General features: G+C 53.3%; 1 protein-coding gene across 1 annotated transcript in view; it reads left to right on the top strand.

Annotated features, from left to right (window-relative positions):
* The window catches only part of LOC135573596 (disintegrin and metalloproteinase domain-containing protein 12-like), a 308097-nt gene extending 285996 nt beyond the window's left edge, over positions 1–22101 (top strand). Inside the window, 6 exon segments of the mRNA XM_065022859.1 lie at positions 170–311; positions 14728–14857; positions 16826–16953; positions 18048–18220; positions 21008–21101; positions 21104–22101. Of these exon segments, the coding sequence (XP_064878931.1) occupies positions 170–311; positions 14728–14857; positions 16826–16953; positions 18048–18220; positions 21008–21101; positions 21104–21318 (882 nt within the window). The 3' untranslated portion in view covers positions 21319–22101.
* The last annotated feature ends 231 nt before the right edge of the window (positions 22102–22332 follow it).

Below are 22332 nucleotides of genomic sequence, written 5' to 3'. Positions count from 1 at the left end.
GTAGCCTAGTGGTTGGGCCAGTAACTGAAAAGTTAATAGTTTGAGTCCCCAAGTCGACGAGGTGAAAAATCTGTCAGTGTGCCCTTAAGCAAGGTAAACCCTAATTGCACCTGTAATTTAGTCAAATGTAATTACCCCTGAATACTACCGTTGTTTTCCCACCCGTCAGGTGGCAGTGCATGAGATAGGCCACGTCCTGGGCCTGCCTCACATCTACAGGACTGGCTCCATTATGCAACCCAGTTACCTGCCCCAGGAATCAGGCTTCGAGATCAACTGGATGGACAGGAAGTCCATACAGCACCTCTATGGTAGGACAGATCCACTGTATGTGAGAGTTGTGGAAACAGTACCACCTAGTGAAAGAAATAGGAATATACTACCTGCTTACCTACCTACACCTGTCTACCTACCTACACCTGTCTACCTACCTACACCTGTCTACCTACCTGCCTACTGTCTGCCCCTGCCTACCTGCCTACACTGTCTGCCTGCCTGCCTGCCTGCCTGTGTCTGCCTACCTACCTGTCTGCCTGCCTGCCTGCCTGCCTACCTGCACCTACACCTGCCTGCCTGCCTGCCCTGTCTACCTACACCTGTCTACCTGTCTACCTGCCTGCCTGCCTGTCTGCCTGCCTGCCTGCCTGCCTGCCTGCCTGCCTGCCTGCACCTGCCTGCCTGCCTGCACCTGTCTGCCTGCCTGCCTGCACCTGTCTGCCTGCCTGCCTGCCTGCCTGCACCTGCCTGCCTGCCTGCCTGCCTGCCTGCACCTGTCTATCTGCCTGCCTGCCCGCCTGCCTGCCTGCCTGCACTGTCTGCCTGCCTGCCTGCCTGCCTGCACCGTCTGCCTGCCTGCCTGCCTGCTGCCTGCCTGCCTGTCTTCCTGCCTGCCTGCCTGCCTGCCCCTGCCTGCCTGCCTGCCTGCCTGCCTGTCTGCCTGCCTGCCTGCCTGCCTGCACCTGTCTGCCTGCCTGCCTGCCTGCCTGCCTGCCTGCCTGCCTGCCTGCCTCATCTGCCTGCCTGCCTGCACCTGCTGCCTGCCTACCTGCACCTGTCTGCCTGCCTGCCTGCCTGCCTGCACTGCCTGCCTGCCTGCCTGCCTGCACCTCTGCCTGCCTGCCTGCCTGCCTGCCTGCCTGCCTGCCTGTCTGCCTGCCTGCCTGCCTGTCTGCCTGCCTGCCTGCCTGCCTGCACCTGTCTGCCTGCCTGCCTGCCTGCCTACTGCCTGCCTGCCTGCCTGCCTGCCTGCACCTGCTACTGCCTGCCTGCCTGCCTGCCTGTCTGCCTGCCTGCACCTGCACCTCTGCCTGCCTGCCTGCCTGCACCTGCTCTGCCTGCCTGCCTGCCTGCCTGCCTGCCTGCCTGCCTGCACTGCCTGCCTGCCTGCCTGCCTGCCTGCACCTGCTGCCTGCCTGCCTGCCTGCCTACCTGCCTGCCTGTCTGCCTGCCTGCCCTGCCTGCCTGCCTACACCTGTCCTGCCTGCCTGCCTGCCTGCCTGCCTGCACCTGCCTCTGCCTGCCTGCCTGCCTGCCTGCCTGCCTGCCTGCCTGCCTGCACCCTGCCTGCCTGCCTGCCTACCTGCCTGCCTGCCTGCCTGCCTGCCTATGTCTGCCTGCCTGCCTGCCTGCCTGCCTGTCTGCCTGCCTGCCTGCCTGCCTGCCTGCCTGCCTGCCTGCCTGCCTGCCTGCCTGCCTGCCTGCCTGCACCTGTCTGCCTGCCTGCCTGCCTGCACCTGTCACTGCCTCTGCCTGCCCTGTCTACCTGCCTGCCTACCCTGTCTACCTACTGCCTGCCTGCCTGCCTGCCTGCCTGCCTGCCTGCCTGCCTGTCTGCCTGCCTATCTACACCTGCCTGCCTGCCTGCCTGCCTGCCTGTCTGCCTGCCTGCCTGCACTGCCTGCTTTTGCCTGCCTGCCTGCCTGCCTGCCTGCCTGCCTGCCTGTCTGCCTGCCTTTGCCTGCCTGCCTGCCTGCTGCCTGCCTGCCTGCCTGCCTGCACTGTCTGCCTACCTGCACCTGTCTGCCTGCCTGCCTGCCTGCCTGCCTGCCTGCACCTGCCTCTGCCTGCCTGCCTGCCTGCACTGCCTCCTGCCTGCCTGCCTGCCCTGCCTGCCTGCCTGCCTGCCTGCCTGTGCCTGCCTGCCTGCCTGCCTGCCTGCCTGTCTGCCTGCCTGCCTGCCTGCCGCCTGCCTGCCTGCCTGCCTGCCTGCCTCTGCCTGCCTGCCTGCTGTCTGTGCCTGCCTGCTGCCTGCCTGCCTGCCTGCCTGCCTGCCTGCCTGCCTGGCCTGCCTGCTGCCTGCCTGCCTGCCTGCCTGCACCTGCTTTTGCCTGCACCTGTCCTGCCTGCCTGCCTGCCTGCACCTGCACCTACCTACCTGCCTGTCTACCTGCCTGCCTACACCTGCCTGCCTGCCTGCACCTGCACCTGCCTGCCTGCCTGCCTACCTGCACCTGTCTGCCTGCCTACCTACACCTGTCTACCTGCCTGCCTGCCTGCCTGCCTACACCTGTCCAATCTGCCTACCTGTGCCTGCCTACCTGCCTGCCTGCCTGCCTGCCTGCTTCTGTCTGCCTGCCTGCCTGCCTGCTGTGCCTGCCTGCCTGCCTGCCTGCACTGCCTGCCTCCTGCCTGCCTGCACCTGTCTGCCTGCCTGCCTGCCTGCCTGCCTGCCTGCCTGCCTGCCTGCCTGCCTGTGCCTGCCTGCCTGTCTGCCTGCCTGCCTGCCTGCCTGCCTGCCTGCCTGCCTGCCTGCCTGCCTGCCTGCCTGCCTGCCTGCCTGCCTGCCTGCCTGCCTGCCTGCACCTGCCTGCCTGCCTGCCTGTCTGCCTGCCTGCCTGCACCGCGCAATCTGCCTGCCTGCCTGCCTGCCTGCACCTGCCTGCCTGCCTGCCTGCCTGCCTGCCTGCCTGCCTGCCTGCCTGCCTGCCTGCCTGCACCTGTCTGCCTGCCTGCCTGCCTGCCTGCCTGCCTGCCTGCCTGCCTGCCTCTGCCTGCCTGCCTGCCTGCCTGCCTGCCTGCCTGCCTGTCTGCCTGCCTGCCTGCACCTGCACCTGCCTGCCTGCCTGCCTGCCTGCCTGCCTGCCTGCACCTGTCTGCCTGCCTGCCTGCCTGCCTCTGCCTGCCTGCCTGCCTGCCTGCACCTGTCTGCCTGCCTGCACCTGGCCTGCCTGCCTGCCTGCCTGCCTGCCTGCTGCCTCTTCTGCCTGCCTGCCTGCCTGCCTGCCTGCCTGCCTGCACCTGTCTGCCTGCCTGCCTGCCTGCCTGCCTGTCTGCCTGCCTGCCTGCCTGCACTCTGCCTGCCTGCCTGCCTGCCTGCCTGCCTGCACTCTGCCTGCTACCTGCCTGCCTGCACCTGTCTACCTGCCTGCCTGCCTGCACTGTCTGCCTGCCCTGCCTGCCTACCTGCACCTGTCTGCCTGCCTGCCTGCCTGCACCTGTGCCTCTGCCTGCCTGCCTGCCTGCCTGCCTGTATCTGCCTGTCTGCCTGCCTGCCTGCCTGCCTGCACTTACCTGCCTGCCTGCCTGCCTGCCTGCCTGCCTGCCTGCCTGCCTGCCTGCCTGCCTGCCTGCCTGCCTGCACCTCTGCCTGCCTGCCTGCCTGCACACCTGCCTGCTCCTGCCTGCCTGCCTGCCTGTCTGCCTACCTGCACCTGTCTCCTGCCTTGCCTACCTGCACTGCCTGCCTGCCTGCCTGCCTGCCTGCTGCCTGCCTGCACTTGCAATCTGCCTGCCTGCCTGCCTGCCTGCCTGCCTGCCTGCCTGCCTGCCTGCCTCTGTCTGCCACTGCCTGCCTGCCTGCCTACCTGTCTGCCTGCCTGCCTGCCTGCTGCCTGCCTGCCTACCTACACCTCTGCCTGCCTACCTGCCTGTCTGCCTGTGCACCTGCCTGCCTGCCTACCTGTCTGCCTGCCTGCCTGCCTGCCTGCCTGCCTGCCTGCCTGCCTGCATCTGTCTGCCTGCCTGCCCCTGCACCTGTCTGCCTGCCTGCCTGCCTGCTGCACCTGTCTGCCTGCCTGCCTGCACCTGCACCTGCCTGCCTGCACTGCACTCTGCCTGCCTGCCTGCCTGCCTGCCTGCCTGCCTGCCTGCCTGCCTGTCTGCCTGCCTGCCTGCCTGCCTGCACTGTCTGCCTACCTGCCTGCCCTGTCTACCTGCACCTGTCCTGTTTGCCTGCCTATCTCGCCAATCTGCCTCTGCCTGCCTGCCTGCCTGCCTGCACCTGTCTGCCTGCCTGCCTGTCTGCCTGCCTGCCTGCCTGCCCTGCACCTGTCTACCTGCCTGCCTATCTGCCTGCCTACCTGCCTGCCCTGCCTGCCTACCTCACCTGTCTGCCTACCTACCTACACCTGTCTGCCTACCTACCTACCTACACCTGTCTACCTACCTACCTACCTACACCTGTCTACCTACCTACCTACCACCTACACCTGTCTACCTACCTACCTGTCTACCTGCACCTGTCTACCTACCTGCCTACCTACCTCTGTCTGCCTGCCTGCCTGTCTGCCTGCACCTGTCTGCCTGCCTGCCTGCACCTACCTGTCTGCCTGCCTGCCTGCCTGCCTGCCTGCCTGCACCTGTCTGCCTGCCTGCCTACCTGCACTGTCTGCCTGCCTGCCTGTCTGCCTGCCTGCAGTCTGCCTCCCTGCCTGCACCTGTCTACTGCCCTGCCCTGCCTACCTACACACTGTCTGCCTGCCTACCTGCCCTGCCTACCTGTGTCTGCCTACCTGCCTATCTGTCTGTCTGCCTGCCTGCCTGCACCTGTCTACCTGCCTGCCTGCCTGCCTGCCTGTCTGCCTGCCTGCACCTGTCTGCCTGCCTGCCTGCCTGCCTGCCTGCCTGCCTGCCTGTCTGCACCTGCCTGCCTGCCTGCCTGCCTGCCTGCCTGCCTGTCTGCCTGCCTGCCTGCCTGCCTGCACCTGTCCTGCAGTCTGCCTGTCTGCCTGCCTGCCTGCCTGCCCTGTCTACCTGCCTGCCTGCCTGCCTGCCTGCCTGCCCTGCCTGCCTGCCTGCCTGCCTGCAATCTGCCTGCCTGCCTGCCTGCCTGTCTGCCTGCCTGCCTGCCTGCCTGCCTGCACCTGTCTGCCTGCCTGCCCTGCCTGCCTGCCTGCCTGCCTGCCTGCACTGTCCTGCCTGCCCCTGCCTGCCTGCCTGCCTGCCTGGCTGTCTGCCTGCCTGCCTGCCTGTCTGCCTGCCTGCCTGTCTGCCTGCCTGCCCTGCCTGCCTGCCTGCCTGCCTGCCTGCCTGTCTGCCTGCCTGCCTGCCTGCCTGCCTGCCTGCCTGCCTGCCTGCCTGCACCTGCCTGCCTGCCTGCCTGCCTGTCTGCCTGCCTGCCTGCACTGCCTGCCTGCCTGCCTGCCTGCCTGCCTGCCTGCCTGCCCTGCCTGCCTGCCTGCCTGCCTGCCTGCCTGCACCTGTCTGCCTGCCCCTGCCTGCCTGCCTGCCTGCATGCACCTGCCTGCCTGCCTGCCTGCCTGCCTGCCTGCCTCTGCCTGCCTGCCTACCTGCACCTGTCTGCCTGCCTGCCACCTGTCTGCCTACCTGCCTGCCTGCCTACACCTGCCTGCCTGCCTGCCTGCACCTGTAATGCCTACCTGCCTGCCTGCCTGCCTGCCTGCCCTGCCCTGCTGCCTGCCTGCCTGCCTGTCTGCCTGCCTACCTGTCTGCCTGCCTGCCTGCCTGCACCTGCACTTGCAATCTGCCTGCCTGCCTGCCCTGCCTGCCTGCCTGCCTGCCTGCCTGCCTGCCTGTCTGCCTGCACCTGCCTGCCTGCCTGCCCTGCACCTGTCTGCCTGCCCCTGCCTGTCTGCCTGCCTGCCCCTACACTGTCTGCCTGCCTGCCTGCCTGCCTGCCTGCCTGCCTGCCTGCCCTGCCTGCCTGCCTGCCTGCCTGCCTGCACACTGTCTGCCTGCCTGCCTGCCTACACCTGTCTGCCCTGCCTACCTGCACCTGTCTACCTACCTACCTACCTGCCTACCTACCTACCTGCCTGCCTGCCTGCCTGCCTGCCTGCACCTGTCTACCTGTCTACATACCTACACACATCTGCCTACCTACCTACACCTGTTTGCCTACCTACCTACCTGTCTGCCTGCCTACCTACACCTGTCTGCCTACCTGCCTACACTGTCTGCCTGCCTACACCTGCTGCCTGCCTGCCTGCACCTGCACCTGTCCTACCTGCCTGCCTACCACCTACCTGCACCTGTCTGCCTACCTGCCTGCCTACCTACACCTGTCTACCTATACCTACACTACCCCTGCCTGCCTGCCTGCCTGTCTGCCTGTCTGCCTACACCACGTGCCTGCTGCCTGCCTGCCTGCCTGCCTGCACCTGCCTGCCTGTCTGCCTGCCTGCCTGCCTGCACGTCTGCCTGCCTGCCTGCCTGCACACTGCACTGTCTGCCTGCCTGCCCTGCACCTGTCTGCCTGCCTGCCTGCCTGCACCTGTCTGCCTACCTGCCTGCTACACCTGTCTACCTGCCTGCCTGCCTGCCTACCTGTCTGCCTGCCTGCCTGCCTGCCTGTCTGCCTGCCTGCCTGCCTGCCTGCCTGCCTGCCTGCCTGCCTGCACTCTGCCTGCCTGCCTGCCTGTCTGCCTGCAATCTGCCTGCCTGCCTGTCTGCCTACACTGCACCTGTCTGCCTGCCTGCCTGCCTGCCTGCACTGTCTGCCTGCCTGCCTGCACTGCCTGTCTGCCTGCCTGCCCTGCCTGCCTGCCTGCCTGCCTACCTGCCTGCCTACTGCCTGTCTGCCTGCCTGCCTGCCTGCCTGCTTGCATGCCTGCCTGCCTACCTGCCTGCCTGCCTGCCTGCACCTGTCTGCCTGCCCTGCACTGTCTGCCTGCCTGCCTATCCTGCACCTGTCTCTGCCTGCCTGCCTGCCTGCCTGCACCACTGTCTGCCTGCCTGCCTGCCTGTCTGCCTGCCTGCACCTGTCTGCCTGCCTGCCTGCCTGCCTGCCTGCCTGCCTGTCTGCCTGCCTGCCTCTGTCTGCCTGCCTGCCTGCCTGCCTGCCTGCCTGCCTGCACCTGTCTGCCTGCCTGCCTGCCTGCCTGCCTGCCTGCCCTGCACTGTCTGCCTGCCTGCCTGCCTACACCTGTCTGCCTACCTACCTGCCTGCATCTGCCTACCTGCCTCACCTACCCTGCCTGCCTGCCTGCCTGCCTGCCCTGTCTACCTGCCTACCTACACCTGTCTACCTACCTGCCTACCTACACCTGTCTACCTGCCTACCTACACCTGTCTACCTACCTATATGTCTGCCTATGCCTGCCTGCCTACCTACCTGTCTATACCTACCTACCTACCTACCTCTGCCTGCCTGCCTGCCTGCACCTGTCTGCCTGCCTGCCTGCACTGTCTGCCTGCCTGCCTATGCCTGCCTGCCTGCCTGCCTGCCTACCTGTCTGCCTGCCTGTCTGCCTGCTGTCTGCCTGCCTACCTACCTACACCTGTCTACCTACCTACACCTGTCCTGCCTACCTACACCTGTCTACTGCCTACCTACACCCACACCTGTCTGACTCCTACCTACCTACCTGCCTACCTACCTACACCCTGTCTGTCTACCTACCTACCCCTGCCTACCTACCTACCTGTCTACCTACCTACCTACCTACCTACCTACACCTACCTACCTACCTACCTACCTGCACCTACCTGCCTGCCTACACCTGTCTACCTACCTACCTACCTACCTACCTGCCTACCTACCTACACCTGTCTGCCTACCCTGCACCTGTCTACCTACACCTGCCTACCTACACTGTCTACCTACCTACCTACACCTGTCTACCTGCACCTGTCTGCCTGCCTACCTGCCTACCTACCTGTCTGCCTGCCTACCTGCCTGCCTGTCTGCCTGTCTACACCTACCTACCTGTCTGCCTGCCTGCCTGTCCTGCCTGCCTGCCTGCCTACACCTGTCTACCTACCTGCCTACACTGCCTGCCTACCTGTCTACCTGTCACCTGCTTGCCTCCTGCCTGCCTGCACTGTGCCTGCCTGCCTACCTACACCTGTCTACCTGCCTGCCTACCTACACCTGTCTACCTACCTACCTACCTACACCTGTCTGCCTGCCTGCCTGCCTGCCTGCTACCCACCACACCTGTTCACCCACCTACCTCTGTCTACCCACCTACTGCCTGCCTGCCTGCCTACCCACCTACCCACCTGTTCACCTACCCACCACCACCTGCCCTACCTGCCCTGCCTACCTACCTGCCTACCTGTCTGCCTGTCCTACCTACCTGTCTACCTACCTGCACCTGTCTACTGCCCCTGTCTACCTGCCTACCTACACCTGTCTGCCTGCCTGCCTACCTACACCTGTCTGCCTACCTGCCTACACCTGTCTACCTACCTACCTGTCTGCCTGTCTGCCTGCCTACCTGCCTACACCTGTCTGCCTGCCTGCCTGCCTGCCTGCCTGTCACCTGCCTACCTACACCTGTCTACCTACCTGTCTACCTGCCTACACCTGTCTACCTATACTGTCTGCTGCCTACCTACCTACCTGCACCCACCTGTCTGCCTACCTGTCTACCTGCCTGCACCTGTCTACCTACCTGCCTACCTGCCTGCCTGTCTACCTACACCTGTCTGCCTACCTACCTACCTACACCTGTCTACCTACCTACCTACCTACCTACCTGTCTACCTACCTGCTACCTACCTACCTACCTACCTACACCTGTCTACCTACCTACCTACCTACCTACACCTGTCTACCTCACCTACCTACACCTGTCTACCTACCTACCTACCTACCTACCTACACCTGTCTACCTACCTACCTACCTACCTACACCTGTCTACCTACCTACACCTGTCTACCTACCTACCTACCTACACCTGTCTACCTACCTACCTACCTACCTACACCTGTCTACCTACCTACCTACCTACCTACACCTGTCTACCTACCTACCTGCCTGCCTGCCTACACCTGTCTACCTGCCTACCTACCCTGTGTCTGCCCACCTGTCTACCTACCTACACTGTCTACCTACCTGCCTACCTGCCTGCCTACCTACCTGTCACCTGTCTACCTACCTACTACTACCTACACCTGTCTACCTACCTACCTACCTGCCTGTCTACCTACCTACCACCTGTCTACCTACCTACCTACCTACCTACCTACCTGCCTGCCTGCCTGCCTACACCTGTCTACCTGTCTACCTACCTGCCTACACCTGTCTACCTACCTACCTACACCTGTCTACCTACCTACCTACCTACCTGTCTACCTACCTACCTGTCTGCCTCTGCCTGCCTGCACCTGTCTACCTACCTACCTACCTACACCTGTCTACCTACCTACCTACCTACACCTGTCTACCTACCTACACCTGTCTACCTACCTACCTACCTACCACACCTCCTACCTACCTGCCTGTTTACCTACCTACCTGCACCCTGTCTACCTACCTGCCTGCCTGCACCTGTCTACCTACCTACCTACCTACACCTGTCTACCTACCCCTACCTACACCTGTCTACCTACCTACCCTGTCTACCTACCTACCTACACCTGTCTACCTACCTACCTACCTACCTGTCTACCTACCTACCCTACCTACCTACACCTGTCTACCTACCTACCTACCTACCTACTGTCTACCTACCTACCTACCTACACCTGTCTACCTACCTACCTGTCTACCTACACCTACCTACCTACCTACCTACACCCTGTCTACCTACCTACCTACCTACCTACACCTGTCTACCTACCTACCTACCTACACCTGTCTACCTACCTACCTACCTACCTACCTACCTACCTACCTGTCTACCTACCTACACCTGTCTACCTACCTACCTACCTACCTACACCTGTCTACCTACCTACCTACCTACACCTGTCTACCTACCTACCTACACCTGTCTACCTACCTACACCTGTCTACCTACCTACCTACCTGTCTACCTACCTACACCTGTCTACCTACCTACCTACCTACCTACCTACACCTGTCTACCTACCTACCTACCTACACCTGTCTACCTACCTACCTACACTACACCTGTCTACCTACCTACCTGTACCTACCTACCTACCTACCTGTCTACCTACCTACCTACACACCTGTCTACCTACCTACCTACCTACCTACCTACCTACCTACCTGCCTACACCTGTCCTGTACCTACCTACCTACCTACCTACCTACCTACACCTGTCTACCTACCTACCTGCCTACCTACCTACCTACACCTGTCTACCTACCTACCTACCTACCTACACCTGTCTCTACCTACCTACCTACACCTGTCTACCTACCTACACCTGTCTGCCTACCTACCTACCTGTCACCTACCTACCTACACCCACCTGTCCCTACCTACCTACCTACACCTGTCTACCTACCTACCTACACCTGTCTACACCTGTACCTACCCACCTACCTGTTCAACCTACCTACACCTACACCTGTCTACCTACCTACCTACCTACACCTGTCTACCTACCTACCTACCTGCCTACACTGTCTACCCCCCTACACCTGTCTACCTACCTACCCACCTACACTACCTACCTGCCTGCCTACCTGCCCTACCTACCTGCCTGCCTGCCTGCACCTGTGCCTGCCTGCCTGCCTACACCTACACCTGTCTGCCTGCCTGCCTGCCTACACCTGTCTACCCACCTGTCTACCTGCCTGCCTACACCTGTCTACCTACCTACCTACCTACCTACCTACCTACCTACACCTGTCTACCTACCTACCTACCTACCTACCTACCTACCTACACCTGTCTACCTACCTACCTACCTACCTACACCTGTCTACCTACCTACACCTGTCTACCTACCTACCTACCTGTCTACCTACCTACACCTGTCTACCTACCTACCTACCTACCTACCTACACCTGTCCACCTACCTACCTACCTACACCTGTCTACCTACCTACCTGTCTACCTACACCTGTCTACCTACCTACCTACACCTGTCTACCTACCTACCCACCTACCTACCTGTCCTGCCTACCTACCTGTCTACCTACCTACCACCTGTCTACCTACCTACCTGTCTACCTACCTACCTACCTACCTACCTACCTACACCTGTCCTGTCCTACCTACCTACCTACCCTACCTACCTACCTGTCTACCTACCTACCTACACCTGTCTACCTACCTACCTACACCTGTCTACCTACCTACCTACCTACCTACCTACACCTGTCTACCTACCTACCTACCTACACCTGTCTACCTACCTACCTACCTACACCTGTCTACCTACCTACCTACCTACCTACCTACCTACCTGTCTACCTACCTACACCTGTCTACCTACCTACCTACCCTACCTACCTACCTACCTACCTACACCTGCCTACCTACCTGCCTGTCTACCTACCTACCTACCTCCCTACCTACCTGTCTACCTACCTACACCTGTCTACCTACCTACCTACACCTGTCTACCTACCTACCTACACCTGTCTACCTACCTACCTACCTACACCTGTCTACCTACCTACCTACCTACCTACCTACCTACCTACACCTGTCTACCTACCTACTGTCCTGTCTGCCTGCCTACCTACCTACACCTGTCTACCTACCTACCTACCTGTCTACCTACCTACCTACACCTGTCTACCTACCTACTACCTACCTACCTGTCTACCTACCTGCCTACCTACCTGTCTGCCTACCTGCCTACACCTGTCTACCTACCTACCTACCTACACCTGTCTACCTACCTACCTACACCTGTCTACCTACCTACCTACACCTGTCTACCTACCTACCTACCTACACCTGTCTACCTACCTACCTACCTACCTACACCTGTCTACCTACCTACCTACCTACCTACCTACCTACCTACACCTGTCTACCTACCTACCTACCTACCTGTCTACCTACCTACCTACACCTGTCTACCTACCTACCTACCTACACCTGTCTGCCCTACCTGCCTGTCTACCTACCTCACACCTGTCTACCTGCCTGCCTGCCTGCCTACCTACACCTGTCTACCTACCTACACTGCCTACCTACCTACCTGTCTACCTACACCTGTCTGCCTACCTACCTGTCTACCTACCTACACCTGTCTACCTACCTACCTACCTACCTACACCTGTCTACCTACCTGCCTGTCTACCCTACCTACCTACCTACCTGTCCTGTCTACCTACCTACACCTGTCTACCCTACCTACACCTGTCTACCTACCTACCTACCCTACCTACCTACACCTGTCTACCTACCTACCTACACCTGTCTACCTGCCTGCCTGTCCTACCTACCTACCTACACCTGTCTACCTACCTACCTACCTACACCTGTCTACCTACCTACCCTGTCTACCTGTCTACCTACCTACCTACCTACACCTGTCTACCTACCTACCTACCTACACCTGTCTGCCTACCTACCTACCTACCTACCTGCCTGCACCTGTCTACCTACCTACCTACCTACCTGTCTACCTACCTACCTACCTGCCTGTCTACCTACCTACCTACCTACACCTGTCTGCCTACCTACCTACCTACACCTGTCTACCTACCTACCTACCTGTCCTGCCTACCTACACCTGTCTACCTACCTACCTACCTACCTACACCTGTCTACCTACCTACACTGTCTACCTACCTACCTGTCTACCTACCTGTCTACCTACCTACCTGTCTACCTGCCTACACCTGTCTACCTGCCTACCTACCTGTCCTACCTGCACACCTGTCTGCCTACCTGCCTGTCTACCTACTACACCTGTCTACCTCCTACCTACCTACCTACCTACACTGTCTACCTACCTACCTACACCTGTCTACCTACCTACCTACACTGTCCCTACCTACCTACCTACACCTGTCTACCCACCTACCTACCTATCTACCTACCTACACCTGTCTACCTACCTACCTACACCTGTCTACCTACCTACCTACCTACCTGTCTACCTACCTACACCTGTCTACCTACCTACACCTGTCTACCTACCTACACCTGTCTACCTACCTACACCTGTCTACCTACCTACCTACCTATCTACCTACCTACCTACACCTGTCTACCTACCTACCTACCTACCTGCCTACCTACCTACACCTACCTACCTACCTACCTACCTGCCTACCTACCTACCTGCTACCTACCCTACCTACCATCTGGCTGGCTGTCTGGCTACCTACCTATCTACCTACCTACACATGTCCACCTACCATCTGGCTGGCTGTCTGGCTACCTGGCTATCTGTCAACTCCTCTTCCATCTGTTTGTCTGGTCTGTTTCCCTCTAGGGGGCTGTAAGGGTCAACAGTCTGGTCTGTTTCCCTCTAGGGGGCTGTAAGGTTCAACAGTCTGGTCTGTTTCCCTCTAGGGGCTGTAAGGTTCAACAGTCTGGTCTGTTTCCCTCTAGGGGGCTGTAAGGTTCAACAGTCTGGTCTGTTTCCCTCTAGGGGGCTGTAAGGTTCAGCAGTCTGGTCTGTTTCCCTCTAGGGGGTGTCAACAGTCTGTTCAGGGGCTGTAAGGTTCAACAGTCTGGTCTGTTTCCCTCTAGGGGGCTGTAAGGTTCAGCAGTCTGGTCTGTTTCCCTCTAGGGGCTGTAAGGTTCAACAGTCTGGTCTGTTTCCTCTAGGGGGCTGTAAGTTCAACAGAGTGTCTGGTCTGTTTCCCTCTAGGGGCTGTAAGGTTCAACAGTCTGGTCTGTTTCCCTCTAGGGGGCTGTAAGGTTCAACAGTCTGGTCTGTTTCCCTCTAGGGGGCTGTAAGGTTCAACAGTCTGGTCTGTTTCCCTCTAGGGGGCTGTAAGGTTCAACAGTCTGGTCTGTTTCCCTCTAGGGGGCTGTAAGGTTCAACACAGTGTCTGGTCTGTTTCCCTCTAGGGGGCTGTAAGGTTCAACAGTCTGGTCTGTTTCCCTCTAGGGGGCTGTAAGGTTCATCAGTCTGGTCTGTTTCCCTCTAGGGGGCTGTAAGGTTCAACAGTCTGGTCTGTTTCCCTCTAGGGGGCTGTAAGGTTCAACAGTCTGGTCTGTTTCCCTCTAGGGGGCTGTAAGGTTCAACACAGTGTCTGGTCTGTTTCCCTCTAGGGGGCTGTAAGGTTCAACAGTCTGGTCTGTTTCCCTCTAGGGGGCTGTAAGGTTCAACAGTCTGGTCTGTTTCCCTCTAGGGGGCTGTAAGGTTCAACACAGTGTCTGGTCTGTTTCCCTCTAGGGGGCTGTAAGGTTCAACAGTCTGGTCTGTTTCCCTCTAGGGGGCTGTAAGGTTCAACAGTCTGGTCTATTTCCCTCTAGGGGGCTGTAAGGTTCAACAGTCTGGTCTGTTTCCCTCTAGGGGGCTGGAAGGGTCAACAGTCTGGTCTGTTTCCCTCTAGGGGGCTGTAAGGTTCAACAGTCTGGTCTGTTTCCCTCTAGGGGGCTGTAATGTTCAACACAGTGTCTGGTCTGTTTCCCTCTAGGGGGCTGTAAGGGTCAACAGTCTGTTCTGTTTCCCTCTAGGGTGCTGTAAGGTTCAACACAGTGTCTGGTCTGTTTCCCTCTAGGGGGCTGTAAGGGTCAACAGTCTGGTCTGTTTCCCTCTAGGGGGCTGTAATGGTCAACAGTCTGGTCTGTTTCCCTCTAGGGGGCTGTAAGGTTCAACACAGTGTCTGGTCTGTTTCCCTCTAGGGGGCTGTAAGGGTCAACAGTCTGGTCTGTTTCCCTCTAGGGTGCTGTAAGGTTCAACAGTCTGGTCTGTTTCCCTCTAGGGGGCTGTAAGGGTCAGTTCAACACAGTGTTTGACTGGATCAGGAAGGAGAGAACCCAGTACGGTGAGGTGGTGATTCGTTTCAACACCTACTTCATGAGGGACGGCTGGTACTGGCTCTATGAGAACAGGTAAAAACAGACAAATAATCACAATCTTAAAGTTTACCTTTCCGTTAATCAGCACCTCTTCAACGACTTTGGATGTGTGTCAATGAATTCCTACAGACCAACAACTAAATATGTGTATTTTGAAAACAATGAGATAAACTTCCTAAATCGTCATTATAAAAAGTTTTTTAAAAGAGGTTGAAATATATATATATATATATATATATATATATATATACATACAGTACCAGTCAAAAGTTCCAGAAGACCTACTCATCCTACTCATTCAAGATTTGTCTTTATTTGTACTATTTTCTATATTGTAGAATAATAGTGAAGACATCAACACTATGAAATAGCACATATGGAATCATGTGTAAACTTGAGGTCTGTTATTGTGAAGTGGAAACGTCTAGGAGCAACAATGGCTAAGCCACAAAGTGGTAGGCCACACAAGCTCACAGAACGAGACCAGCGAGTGCCTGAAGCACGTAAAAATTGTCTGTCCTCGGTTGCAACACTCACAACCGAGTTCCAAACTGCCTCTGGAAGCAACGTCAGCACAAGAACTGTTAGTCAGGAGCTTCATGAAATGGGTTTCCATGGCCGAGCAGCCGCACACAAGCCTAAGATCACCATGTGCAATGCCAAGCGTCTGCTGGAGTGATTTAAAGCTCATTGCCATTGGACTCTGGAGTAGTGGAAACACATTCTCTGGAGTGATGAATCCCGCTTTCGCCATCTGGCAGTCTGATGGACGAATCTGGGTTTGGCGGATGCCAGAAGAATGCTACCTGCCCCAATGCATAGTGCCTTGGTGGAGGACGAGTACTGGTCTGGGGCTGTCTTTCATGGTTCGGGCCCCTTAGTTCCAGTCAAGGAAAATCTTAACGCTACAGCATACAATGACATTCTAGATGATTCCGTTCTTCCAATGTTGTGGCAACAGTTTGGGGAAGGTCCAATTCCTGTTTCAGCATGACAATGCCGCCGTGTACAAAGCGAGGTCCATACATAAATGGTTTGTCGACATCGGTGGGGAAGAGGTTGACTGGCCTGAGCCCTGACCTCAACCCCATCGAACAACTTTGGGTTGAATTGGAATACCGACTGCGAGCCAGGCCAAATCGCCCAATATCAGTGCCCCTGACCTCACTAATGCTCTTGTGGCTGAATGGAAGTCAGTCCCCGCAGCACTGTTCCAACATCTAGTGGAAAGCCTTCCCAGAAGAGTGGAGGCTGTTATAGCAGCAATGTTCCAACATATAGTGGAAAGTCTTCCCAGAAGAGTGGAGGCTGTTATAGCAGCAATGTTCCAACATATAGTGGAAAGTCTTCCCAGAAGAGTGGAGGCTGTTATAGCAGCAATGTTCCAACAACTAGTGGAAAGTCTTCCCAGAAGAGTGGAGGCTGTTATAGCAGCAATGTTCCAACAACTAGTGGAAAGCCTTCCCAGAAGAGTGGAGGCTGTTATAGCAGCAATGTTCCAACATATAGTGGAAAGCCTTCCCAGAAGAGTGGAGGCTGTTATAGCAGCAATGTTCCAACAACTAGTGGAAAGCCTTCCCAGAAGAGTGGAGGCTGTTATAGCAGCAATGTTCCAACAACTAGTGGAAAGTCTTCCCAGAAGAGTGGAGGCTGTTATAGCAGCAATGTACCAACATCTAGTGGAAAGCCTTCCCAGAAGAGTGGAGGCTGTTATAGCAGCAATGTTCCTACTACTAGTGGAAAGCCTTCCCAGAAGAGTGGAGGCTGTTATAGCAGCAAAGGGGGGGGGACCAACTCCATTTTAATGCCCATGATTATGTAATGAGATGCAGGTGTCCACATACTTTTGGTCATGTAGTGTATGTACAATTACATGTATTATGTTGTATAAACATTCCCCCAAAAATATAAACATAAATATCTGGATTTTTCAAAACGCACGTAAATATATGGTCCTTCGTTGCAAAGGTTGAAATCATTCCTCTCTCTGTATGAGGACAGGACCAACCGGACCCGCTATGGTGACCCGGTGGCTCTTCAGGTGGGCTGGCGCGGCATTCCCTCCGACGGGGTAGACGCATGTGTTCACGTGTGGAACAGGAACACTGATGCTGTCTACTTCTTTAAAGGTAATGGAACTGACTAGAGTAAACCTGTCTGTCTGTCTGTCTGTCTCTGTCTCGCTCTCGCTCTCGCTCTCTCTCTCTCTCTCATTTGTTAGAGGCTTGAGTCTCCTCTTGACTGTGTCTTCATCTGTTAGCGTCTTGATTCTCCCTCTTGACTGTGTCTTCATCTGTTAGTTGAGTCTCTTGTGAGTCATCTGTTAGCGTCTTGAGTCTCCCTGACTGTGGTTCCATCTGTAGGAGGCTTGAGTCTCCCTCTTGACTGTGTCTTCATCTGTTAGCGTCTTGAGTCTCCCTCTTGACTGTGGCTCCATCTGTTGGGGTCTTGAGTCTCCCTCTTGACTGTGGCTCCATCTGTTGGGGTCTTGAGTCTCCCTCTTGACTGTGGCTCCATCTGTTAGAGGGTTGAGTCTCTCTCTTGACTGTGGGTCCATCTGTAGGAGGCTTGAGTCTCCCTCTTGACTGTGGCTCCATCTGTTAGAGGCTTGAGTCTCTCTCTTGACTGTGGTTCCATCTGTAGGAGGCTTGAGTCTCCCTCTTGACTGTTTCCATCTGTAGGAGGCTTGAGTCTCTCTCTTGACTGTGGTTCCATCTGTTAGAGGCTTGAATCTCCCTCTTGACTATGTCTCCATCTGTAGGAGGCTTGAGTCTCCCTCTTGACTGTGGCTCCATCTGTTAGAGGCTTGAGTCTCTCTCTTGACTGTGGTTCCATCTGTAGGAGGCTTGAGTCTCCCTCTTGACTGTTTCCATCTGTAGGAGGCTTGAGTCTCTCTCTTGACTGTGGTTCCATCTGTTAGAGGCTTGAATCTCCCTCTTGACTGTGTCTCCATCTGTAGGGGGCTTGAGTCTCCCTCTTGACTGTGTCTCCATCTGTAGGGGGCTTGAGTCTCCCTCTTGACTGTGTTTCCATCTGTTAGAGACTTGAGTCTCCTCTTGACGTTCAACTCTGGCTGTAAATCGTAGTCATATGGCTGTTTTAATTGATTCTTTTTAGTTTTTAGTTTTAGTATTTTTAAGCGATTTGAAATGATCTCTGTTATGAAAATATCTGTAGAAGTTGAATAAATATATTTTTATGAATATCTCCTTGTGTACACTAGGCACCCAGTACTGGAGGTATGACGATGACAATGACCAGGTGTTTACAGTGGACCCTGAGGGACACCTCTACCCTAGACTCATCTCTGAGGGGTTCCCAGGGGTGCCCAGTCCTATAGACACAGCCTTCTATGACAGGAGGGACTACCACATCTACTTCTTCAAGGGCACTTATGTAAGTCATTAACATACTGTTGATTTGACATATGCCATTAACATATTGTTGATTTGGCATGTGTCATTAACATATTGTTGATTAGACATATGTCATTAACATATTGTTGATTTGACATATGTCATTAACATATTGTTGATATTGTTGATTTGACATATGTCATTAACATATTAACATATTGTTGATTAGACATATGTCATTAACATATTGTTGATTTGACATATGTAATTAACATATTGTTGATTATGTCATTAACATATTGTTGATTTGACATATGTCATTAACATATTGACATTGATTAGCATGTGTCATTAACATGTTGTTGATTAGACATATGTCATTAACATATTGTTGGATTAGACATATGTCATTAACATATTGTTGATTTGACATATGTCATTATTTGACATATTCATTAACATATTGTTGATTAGTCATTAACATATGTCATTTGTTGATTACATGTTTAACATATTGGATTAGTCATTAACATATTGTCATGTCATTAACATATTGTTGATTTGATTAACATTTGATGTCATTAACATATTGTTGATTTGATTAACATGTGTCATTAACATGTTGATTTGACATATGTCATTAACATATTGTTGATTTGACATATGTCATTAACATATTGTTGATTAGCCATATGTCATTAACATGTTGTTGATTAGACATATGTCATTAACATATTGTTTAACATATTGATTTGACATATGTCATTAACATATGCCATTAACATGTTTGACATATGTCATTAACATATTGTTGATTAGACATATTGTCATTAAACATATTGTTGATTAGATTTGACATATTAACATATTGTCATTATTAACATATTGTTGATTTGACATTTGTCATTAACATGTTGATTTGACATTATTAACATATTGTCATTTGACATGTCATTAACATATTGTTGATTTGACATATGTCATTAACATATTGTTGATTTGACATATGTCATTAACATATTGTTGATTTGATTAGACATGTTAACATATTGTTGATTTGACATTGTCATTAACATATTGTTGATTAGACATATATTAACATATTGTTGATTTGACATATTAACATATTGTCATTAACATGTTGTTGATTTGATTAGACATATGTCATTAACATATTGTTGATTTGACATATGTCATTAACATATTGTTGATTTGACATGTCATTAACATATTGTTGATTTGACATATGTCATTAACATATTGTTGATTAGACATATGTCATTAACATATTGTTGATTAGCCATGTCATTAACATATTGTTGATTTGACATATGTCATTAACATATTGTTGATTTGACATATTCCATTAACATATTGTTGATTTGACATGTGTCATTAACATGTCATTAACATATTGTTGATTTGACATATGTCATTAACATATTGTTGATTTGACATATGTCATTAACATATTGTTGATTTGACATATGTCATTAACATATTGTTGATTTGACAAATGTCATTAACATATTGTTGATTTGACATATGTCATTAACATATTGTTGATTTGACATGTGTCATTAACATGTCATTAACATATTGTTGATTTGACATATGTCATTAACATATTGTTGATTTGACATATGTCATTAACATATTGTTGATTGATTTGACATGTCATTAACATATTGTTGATTTGACATTATATTGTTGATTTGACATATGTCATTAACATATTGTTGATTTGATTTGACATATTAACATATTGTCATTAAACATATTGTTGATTTGACATATGTCATCATTAATTAACATGTCATTAACATATTGTTGATTTGACATATGTCATTAACATATTGTTGATTTGACATATGTCATTAACATATTGTTGATTTGACATATGTCATTAACATATTGTTGATTTGACATATGTCATTAACATATTGTTGATTTGACATATGTCATTAACATATTGTTGATTTGACATATGTCATTAACATATTGTTGATTTGACATATGTCATTAACATATTGTTGATTAGCCATGTCATTAACATATTGTTGATTTGACATGTGTCATTAACATGTCATTAACATATTGTTGATTTGACATTAACATATTGTTGATTTGACATGTGTCATTAACATATTGTTGATTTGACATGTGTCATTAACATATTGTTGATTAGCCATGTGTCATTAACATGTCATTAACATATTGTTGATTTGACATGTGTCATTAACATATTGTTGATTTGACATGTGTCATTAACATATTGTTGATTTGACATATGTCATTAACATATTGTTGATTTGTGTTTAATATTCTTTATTAATCTCCTTCCTGTTTTGTTTTTCATTTATCTGCTTGATTTGGTTGTTTAAATGTAAAATGTTTAGAGATTTTGAAAGCAAATGATACATTTGAAATGTTCCTCAGCAGAAAACCACCATGACAACGGTTCGGTAAAGGGCTACATTATTCCCCTCGGAGTTTAAACATTCCTCCTTTAATCTTTCCCAATTATATCCAAGTGGAAAAAGAGGAGGAAAAAAATGCCTGAATCAGTTGTTAAATATTGTGTTCCGCAGAAAATCCCCATCGGAGTTGTGTTTGTTTTGATAAACTGAACATTTACCATCTTGTTGTTTAGTCCATTTATCACCGGCCTCGTTTACATCTTTCAACGGTTGTTTATTTCCTCCTCCTGTCATCTAAACATGTGAAGGTGTTCCAACAGGTGTATGTGTTCGACGTGACAGCCACCCGCGTGTCCCCAGGCTTCCCCAGGAAGATCACATCTAAACATGTGAATGTGTTCCAACAGGTGTATGCGTTCGACTTGACAGCCACCCGCGTGTCCCCAGGCTTCCCCAGGAAGATTACCGCTGTGTTCCCAGCAGTAGTGTCTGGGGATCACCCGGCGGTAGCATAGACGCCGCCTACTTCTCCTACACGCACAACGCTGTCTTCCTGTTCAAGGATACGCAGTTCTGGAGGGTGGTGGGGAGGAGCAGAGACCGCTGGAGGAGACCGGCGCTGCCACACAACGGCCTGCTGCCACACAGGAAGGTGGAGGAACAGTGGTTTGACATTTGTAACGTTCACCCCTCGGCCCTGAAGGTGGCCCGTCGCTGAGAGGGGGGGGCTATGAGGATTCTGTGTAATGGCTACTCCTACCCCGGTCAACAGCACTGCACCCCCAACAGCAACTCGCCCAAGCCTTCCCCATTTCTCCTTCTCCCAAATCCGTTCAGCTGATGTTCTGAAAGAGCTGAAAAATTGGACCCCTACAAATCAGCCGGGCTAGACAATCTGGACCCTTTCTTTCTAAAATTATCTGCCGAAATTGTTGCCACCCCTATTACTAGCCTGTTCAACCTCTCTTTCGTGTCGTCTGAGATTCCCAAAGATTGGAAAGCAGCTGCGGTCATCCCCCTCTTCAAAGGGGGAGACACTCTTGACCCAAACTGCTATAGACCTATATCTATCCTACCATGCCTTTCTAAGGTCTTCGAAAGCCAAGTCAACAAACAGATTACCGACCATTTCGAATCTCACCATACCTTCTCTGCTATGCACTCTGGTTTCAGAGCTGGTCATGGGTGCACCTCAGCCACGCTCAAGGTCCTAAACGATATCTTAACCGCCATCGATAAGAAACATTACTGTGCAGCCGTATTCATTGATCTGGCCAAGGCTTCCGACTCTGTCAATCACCACATCCTCATCGGCAGACTCGACAGCCTTGGTTTCTCAAATGATTGCCTCGCCTGGTTCACCAACTACTTCTCTGATAGAGTTCAGTGTGTCAAATGGGAGGGTCTGCTGTCCGGACCTCTGGTAGTCTCTATGGGGGTGCCACAGGGTTCAATTCTTGGACCGACTCTCTTCTCTGTATACATCAATGAGGTCGCTCTTGCTGCTGGTGAGTCTCTGATCCACCTCTCGCAGACGACACCATTCTGTATACTTCCGGCCCCTTCTTTGGACACTGTGTTAACAACCCTCCAGGCAAGCTTCAATGCCACACAACTCTCCTTCCATGGCCTCCAATTGCTCTTAAATACAAGTAAAACTAAATGCATGCTCTTCAACCGATCGCTACCTGCACCTACCCGCCTGTCCAACATCACTACTCTGGACGGCTCT

Source organism: Oncorhynchus nerka, linkage group LG10 (assembly GCF_034236695.1).
Source record: "Oncorhynchus nerka isolate Pitt River linkage group LG10, Oner_Uvic_2.0, whole genome shotgun sequence".
Taxonomy (NCBI): domain Eukaryota; kingdom Metazoa; phylum Chordata; class Actinopteri; order Salmoniformes; family Salmonidae; genus Oncorhynchus; species Oncorhynchus nerka.
Note: the sequence above shows the minus strand (reverse complement) of the source record. Positions and strands in the feature narration are given on the sequence as shown.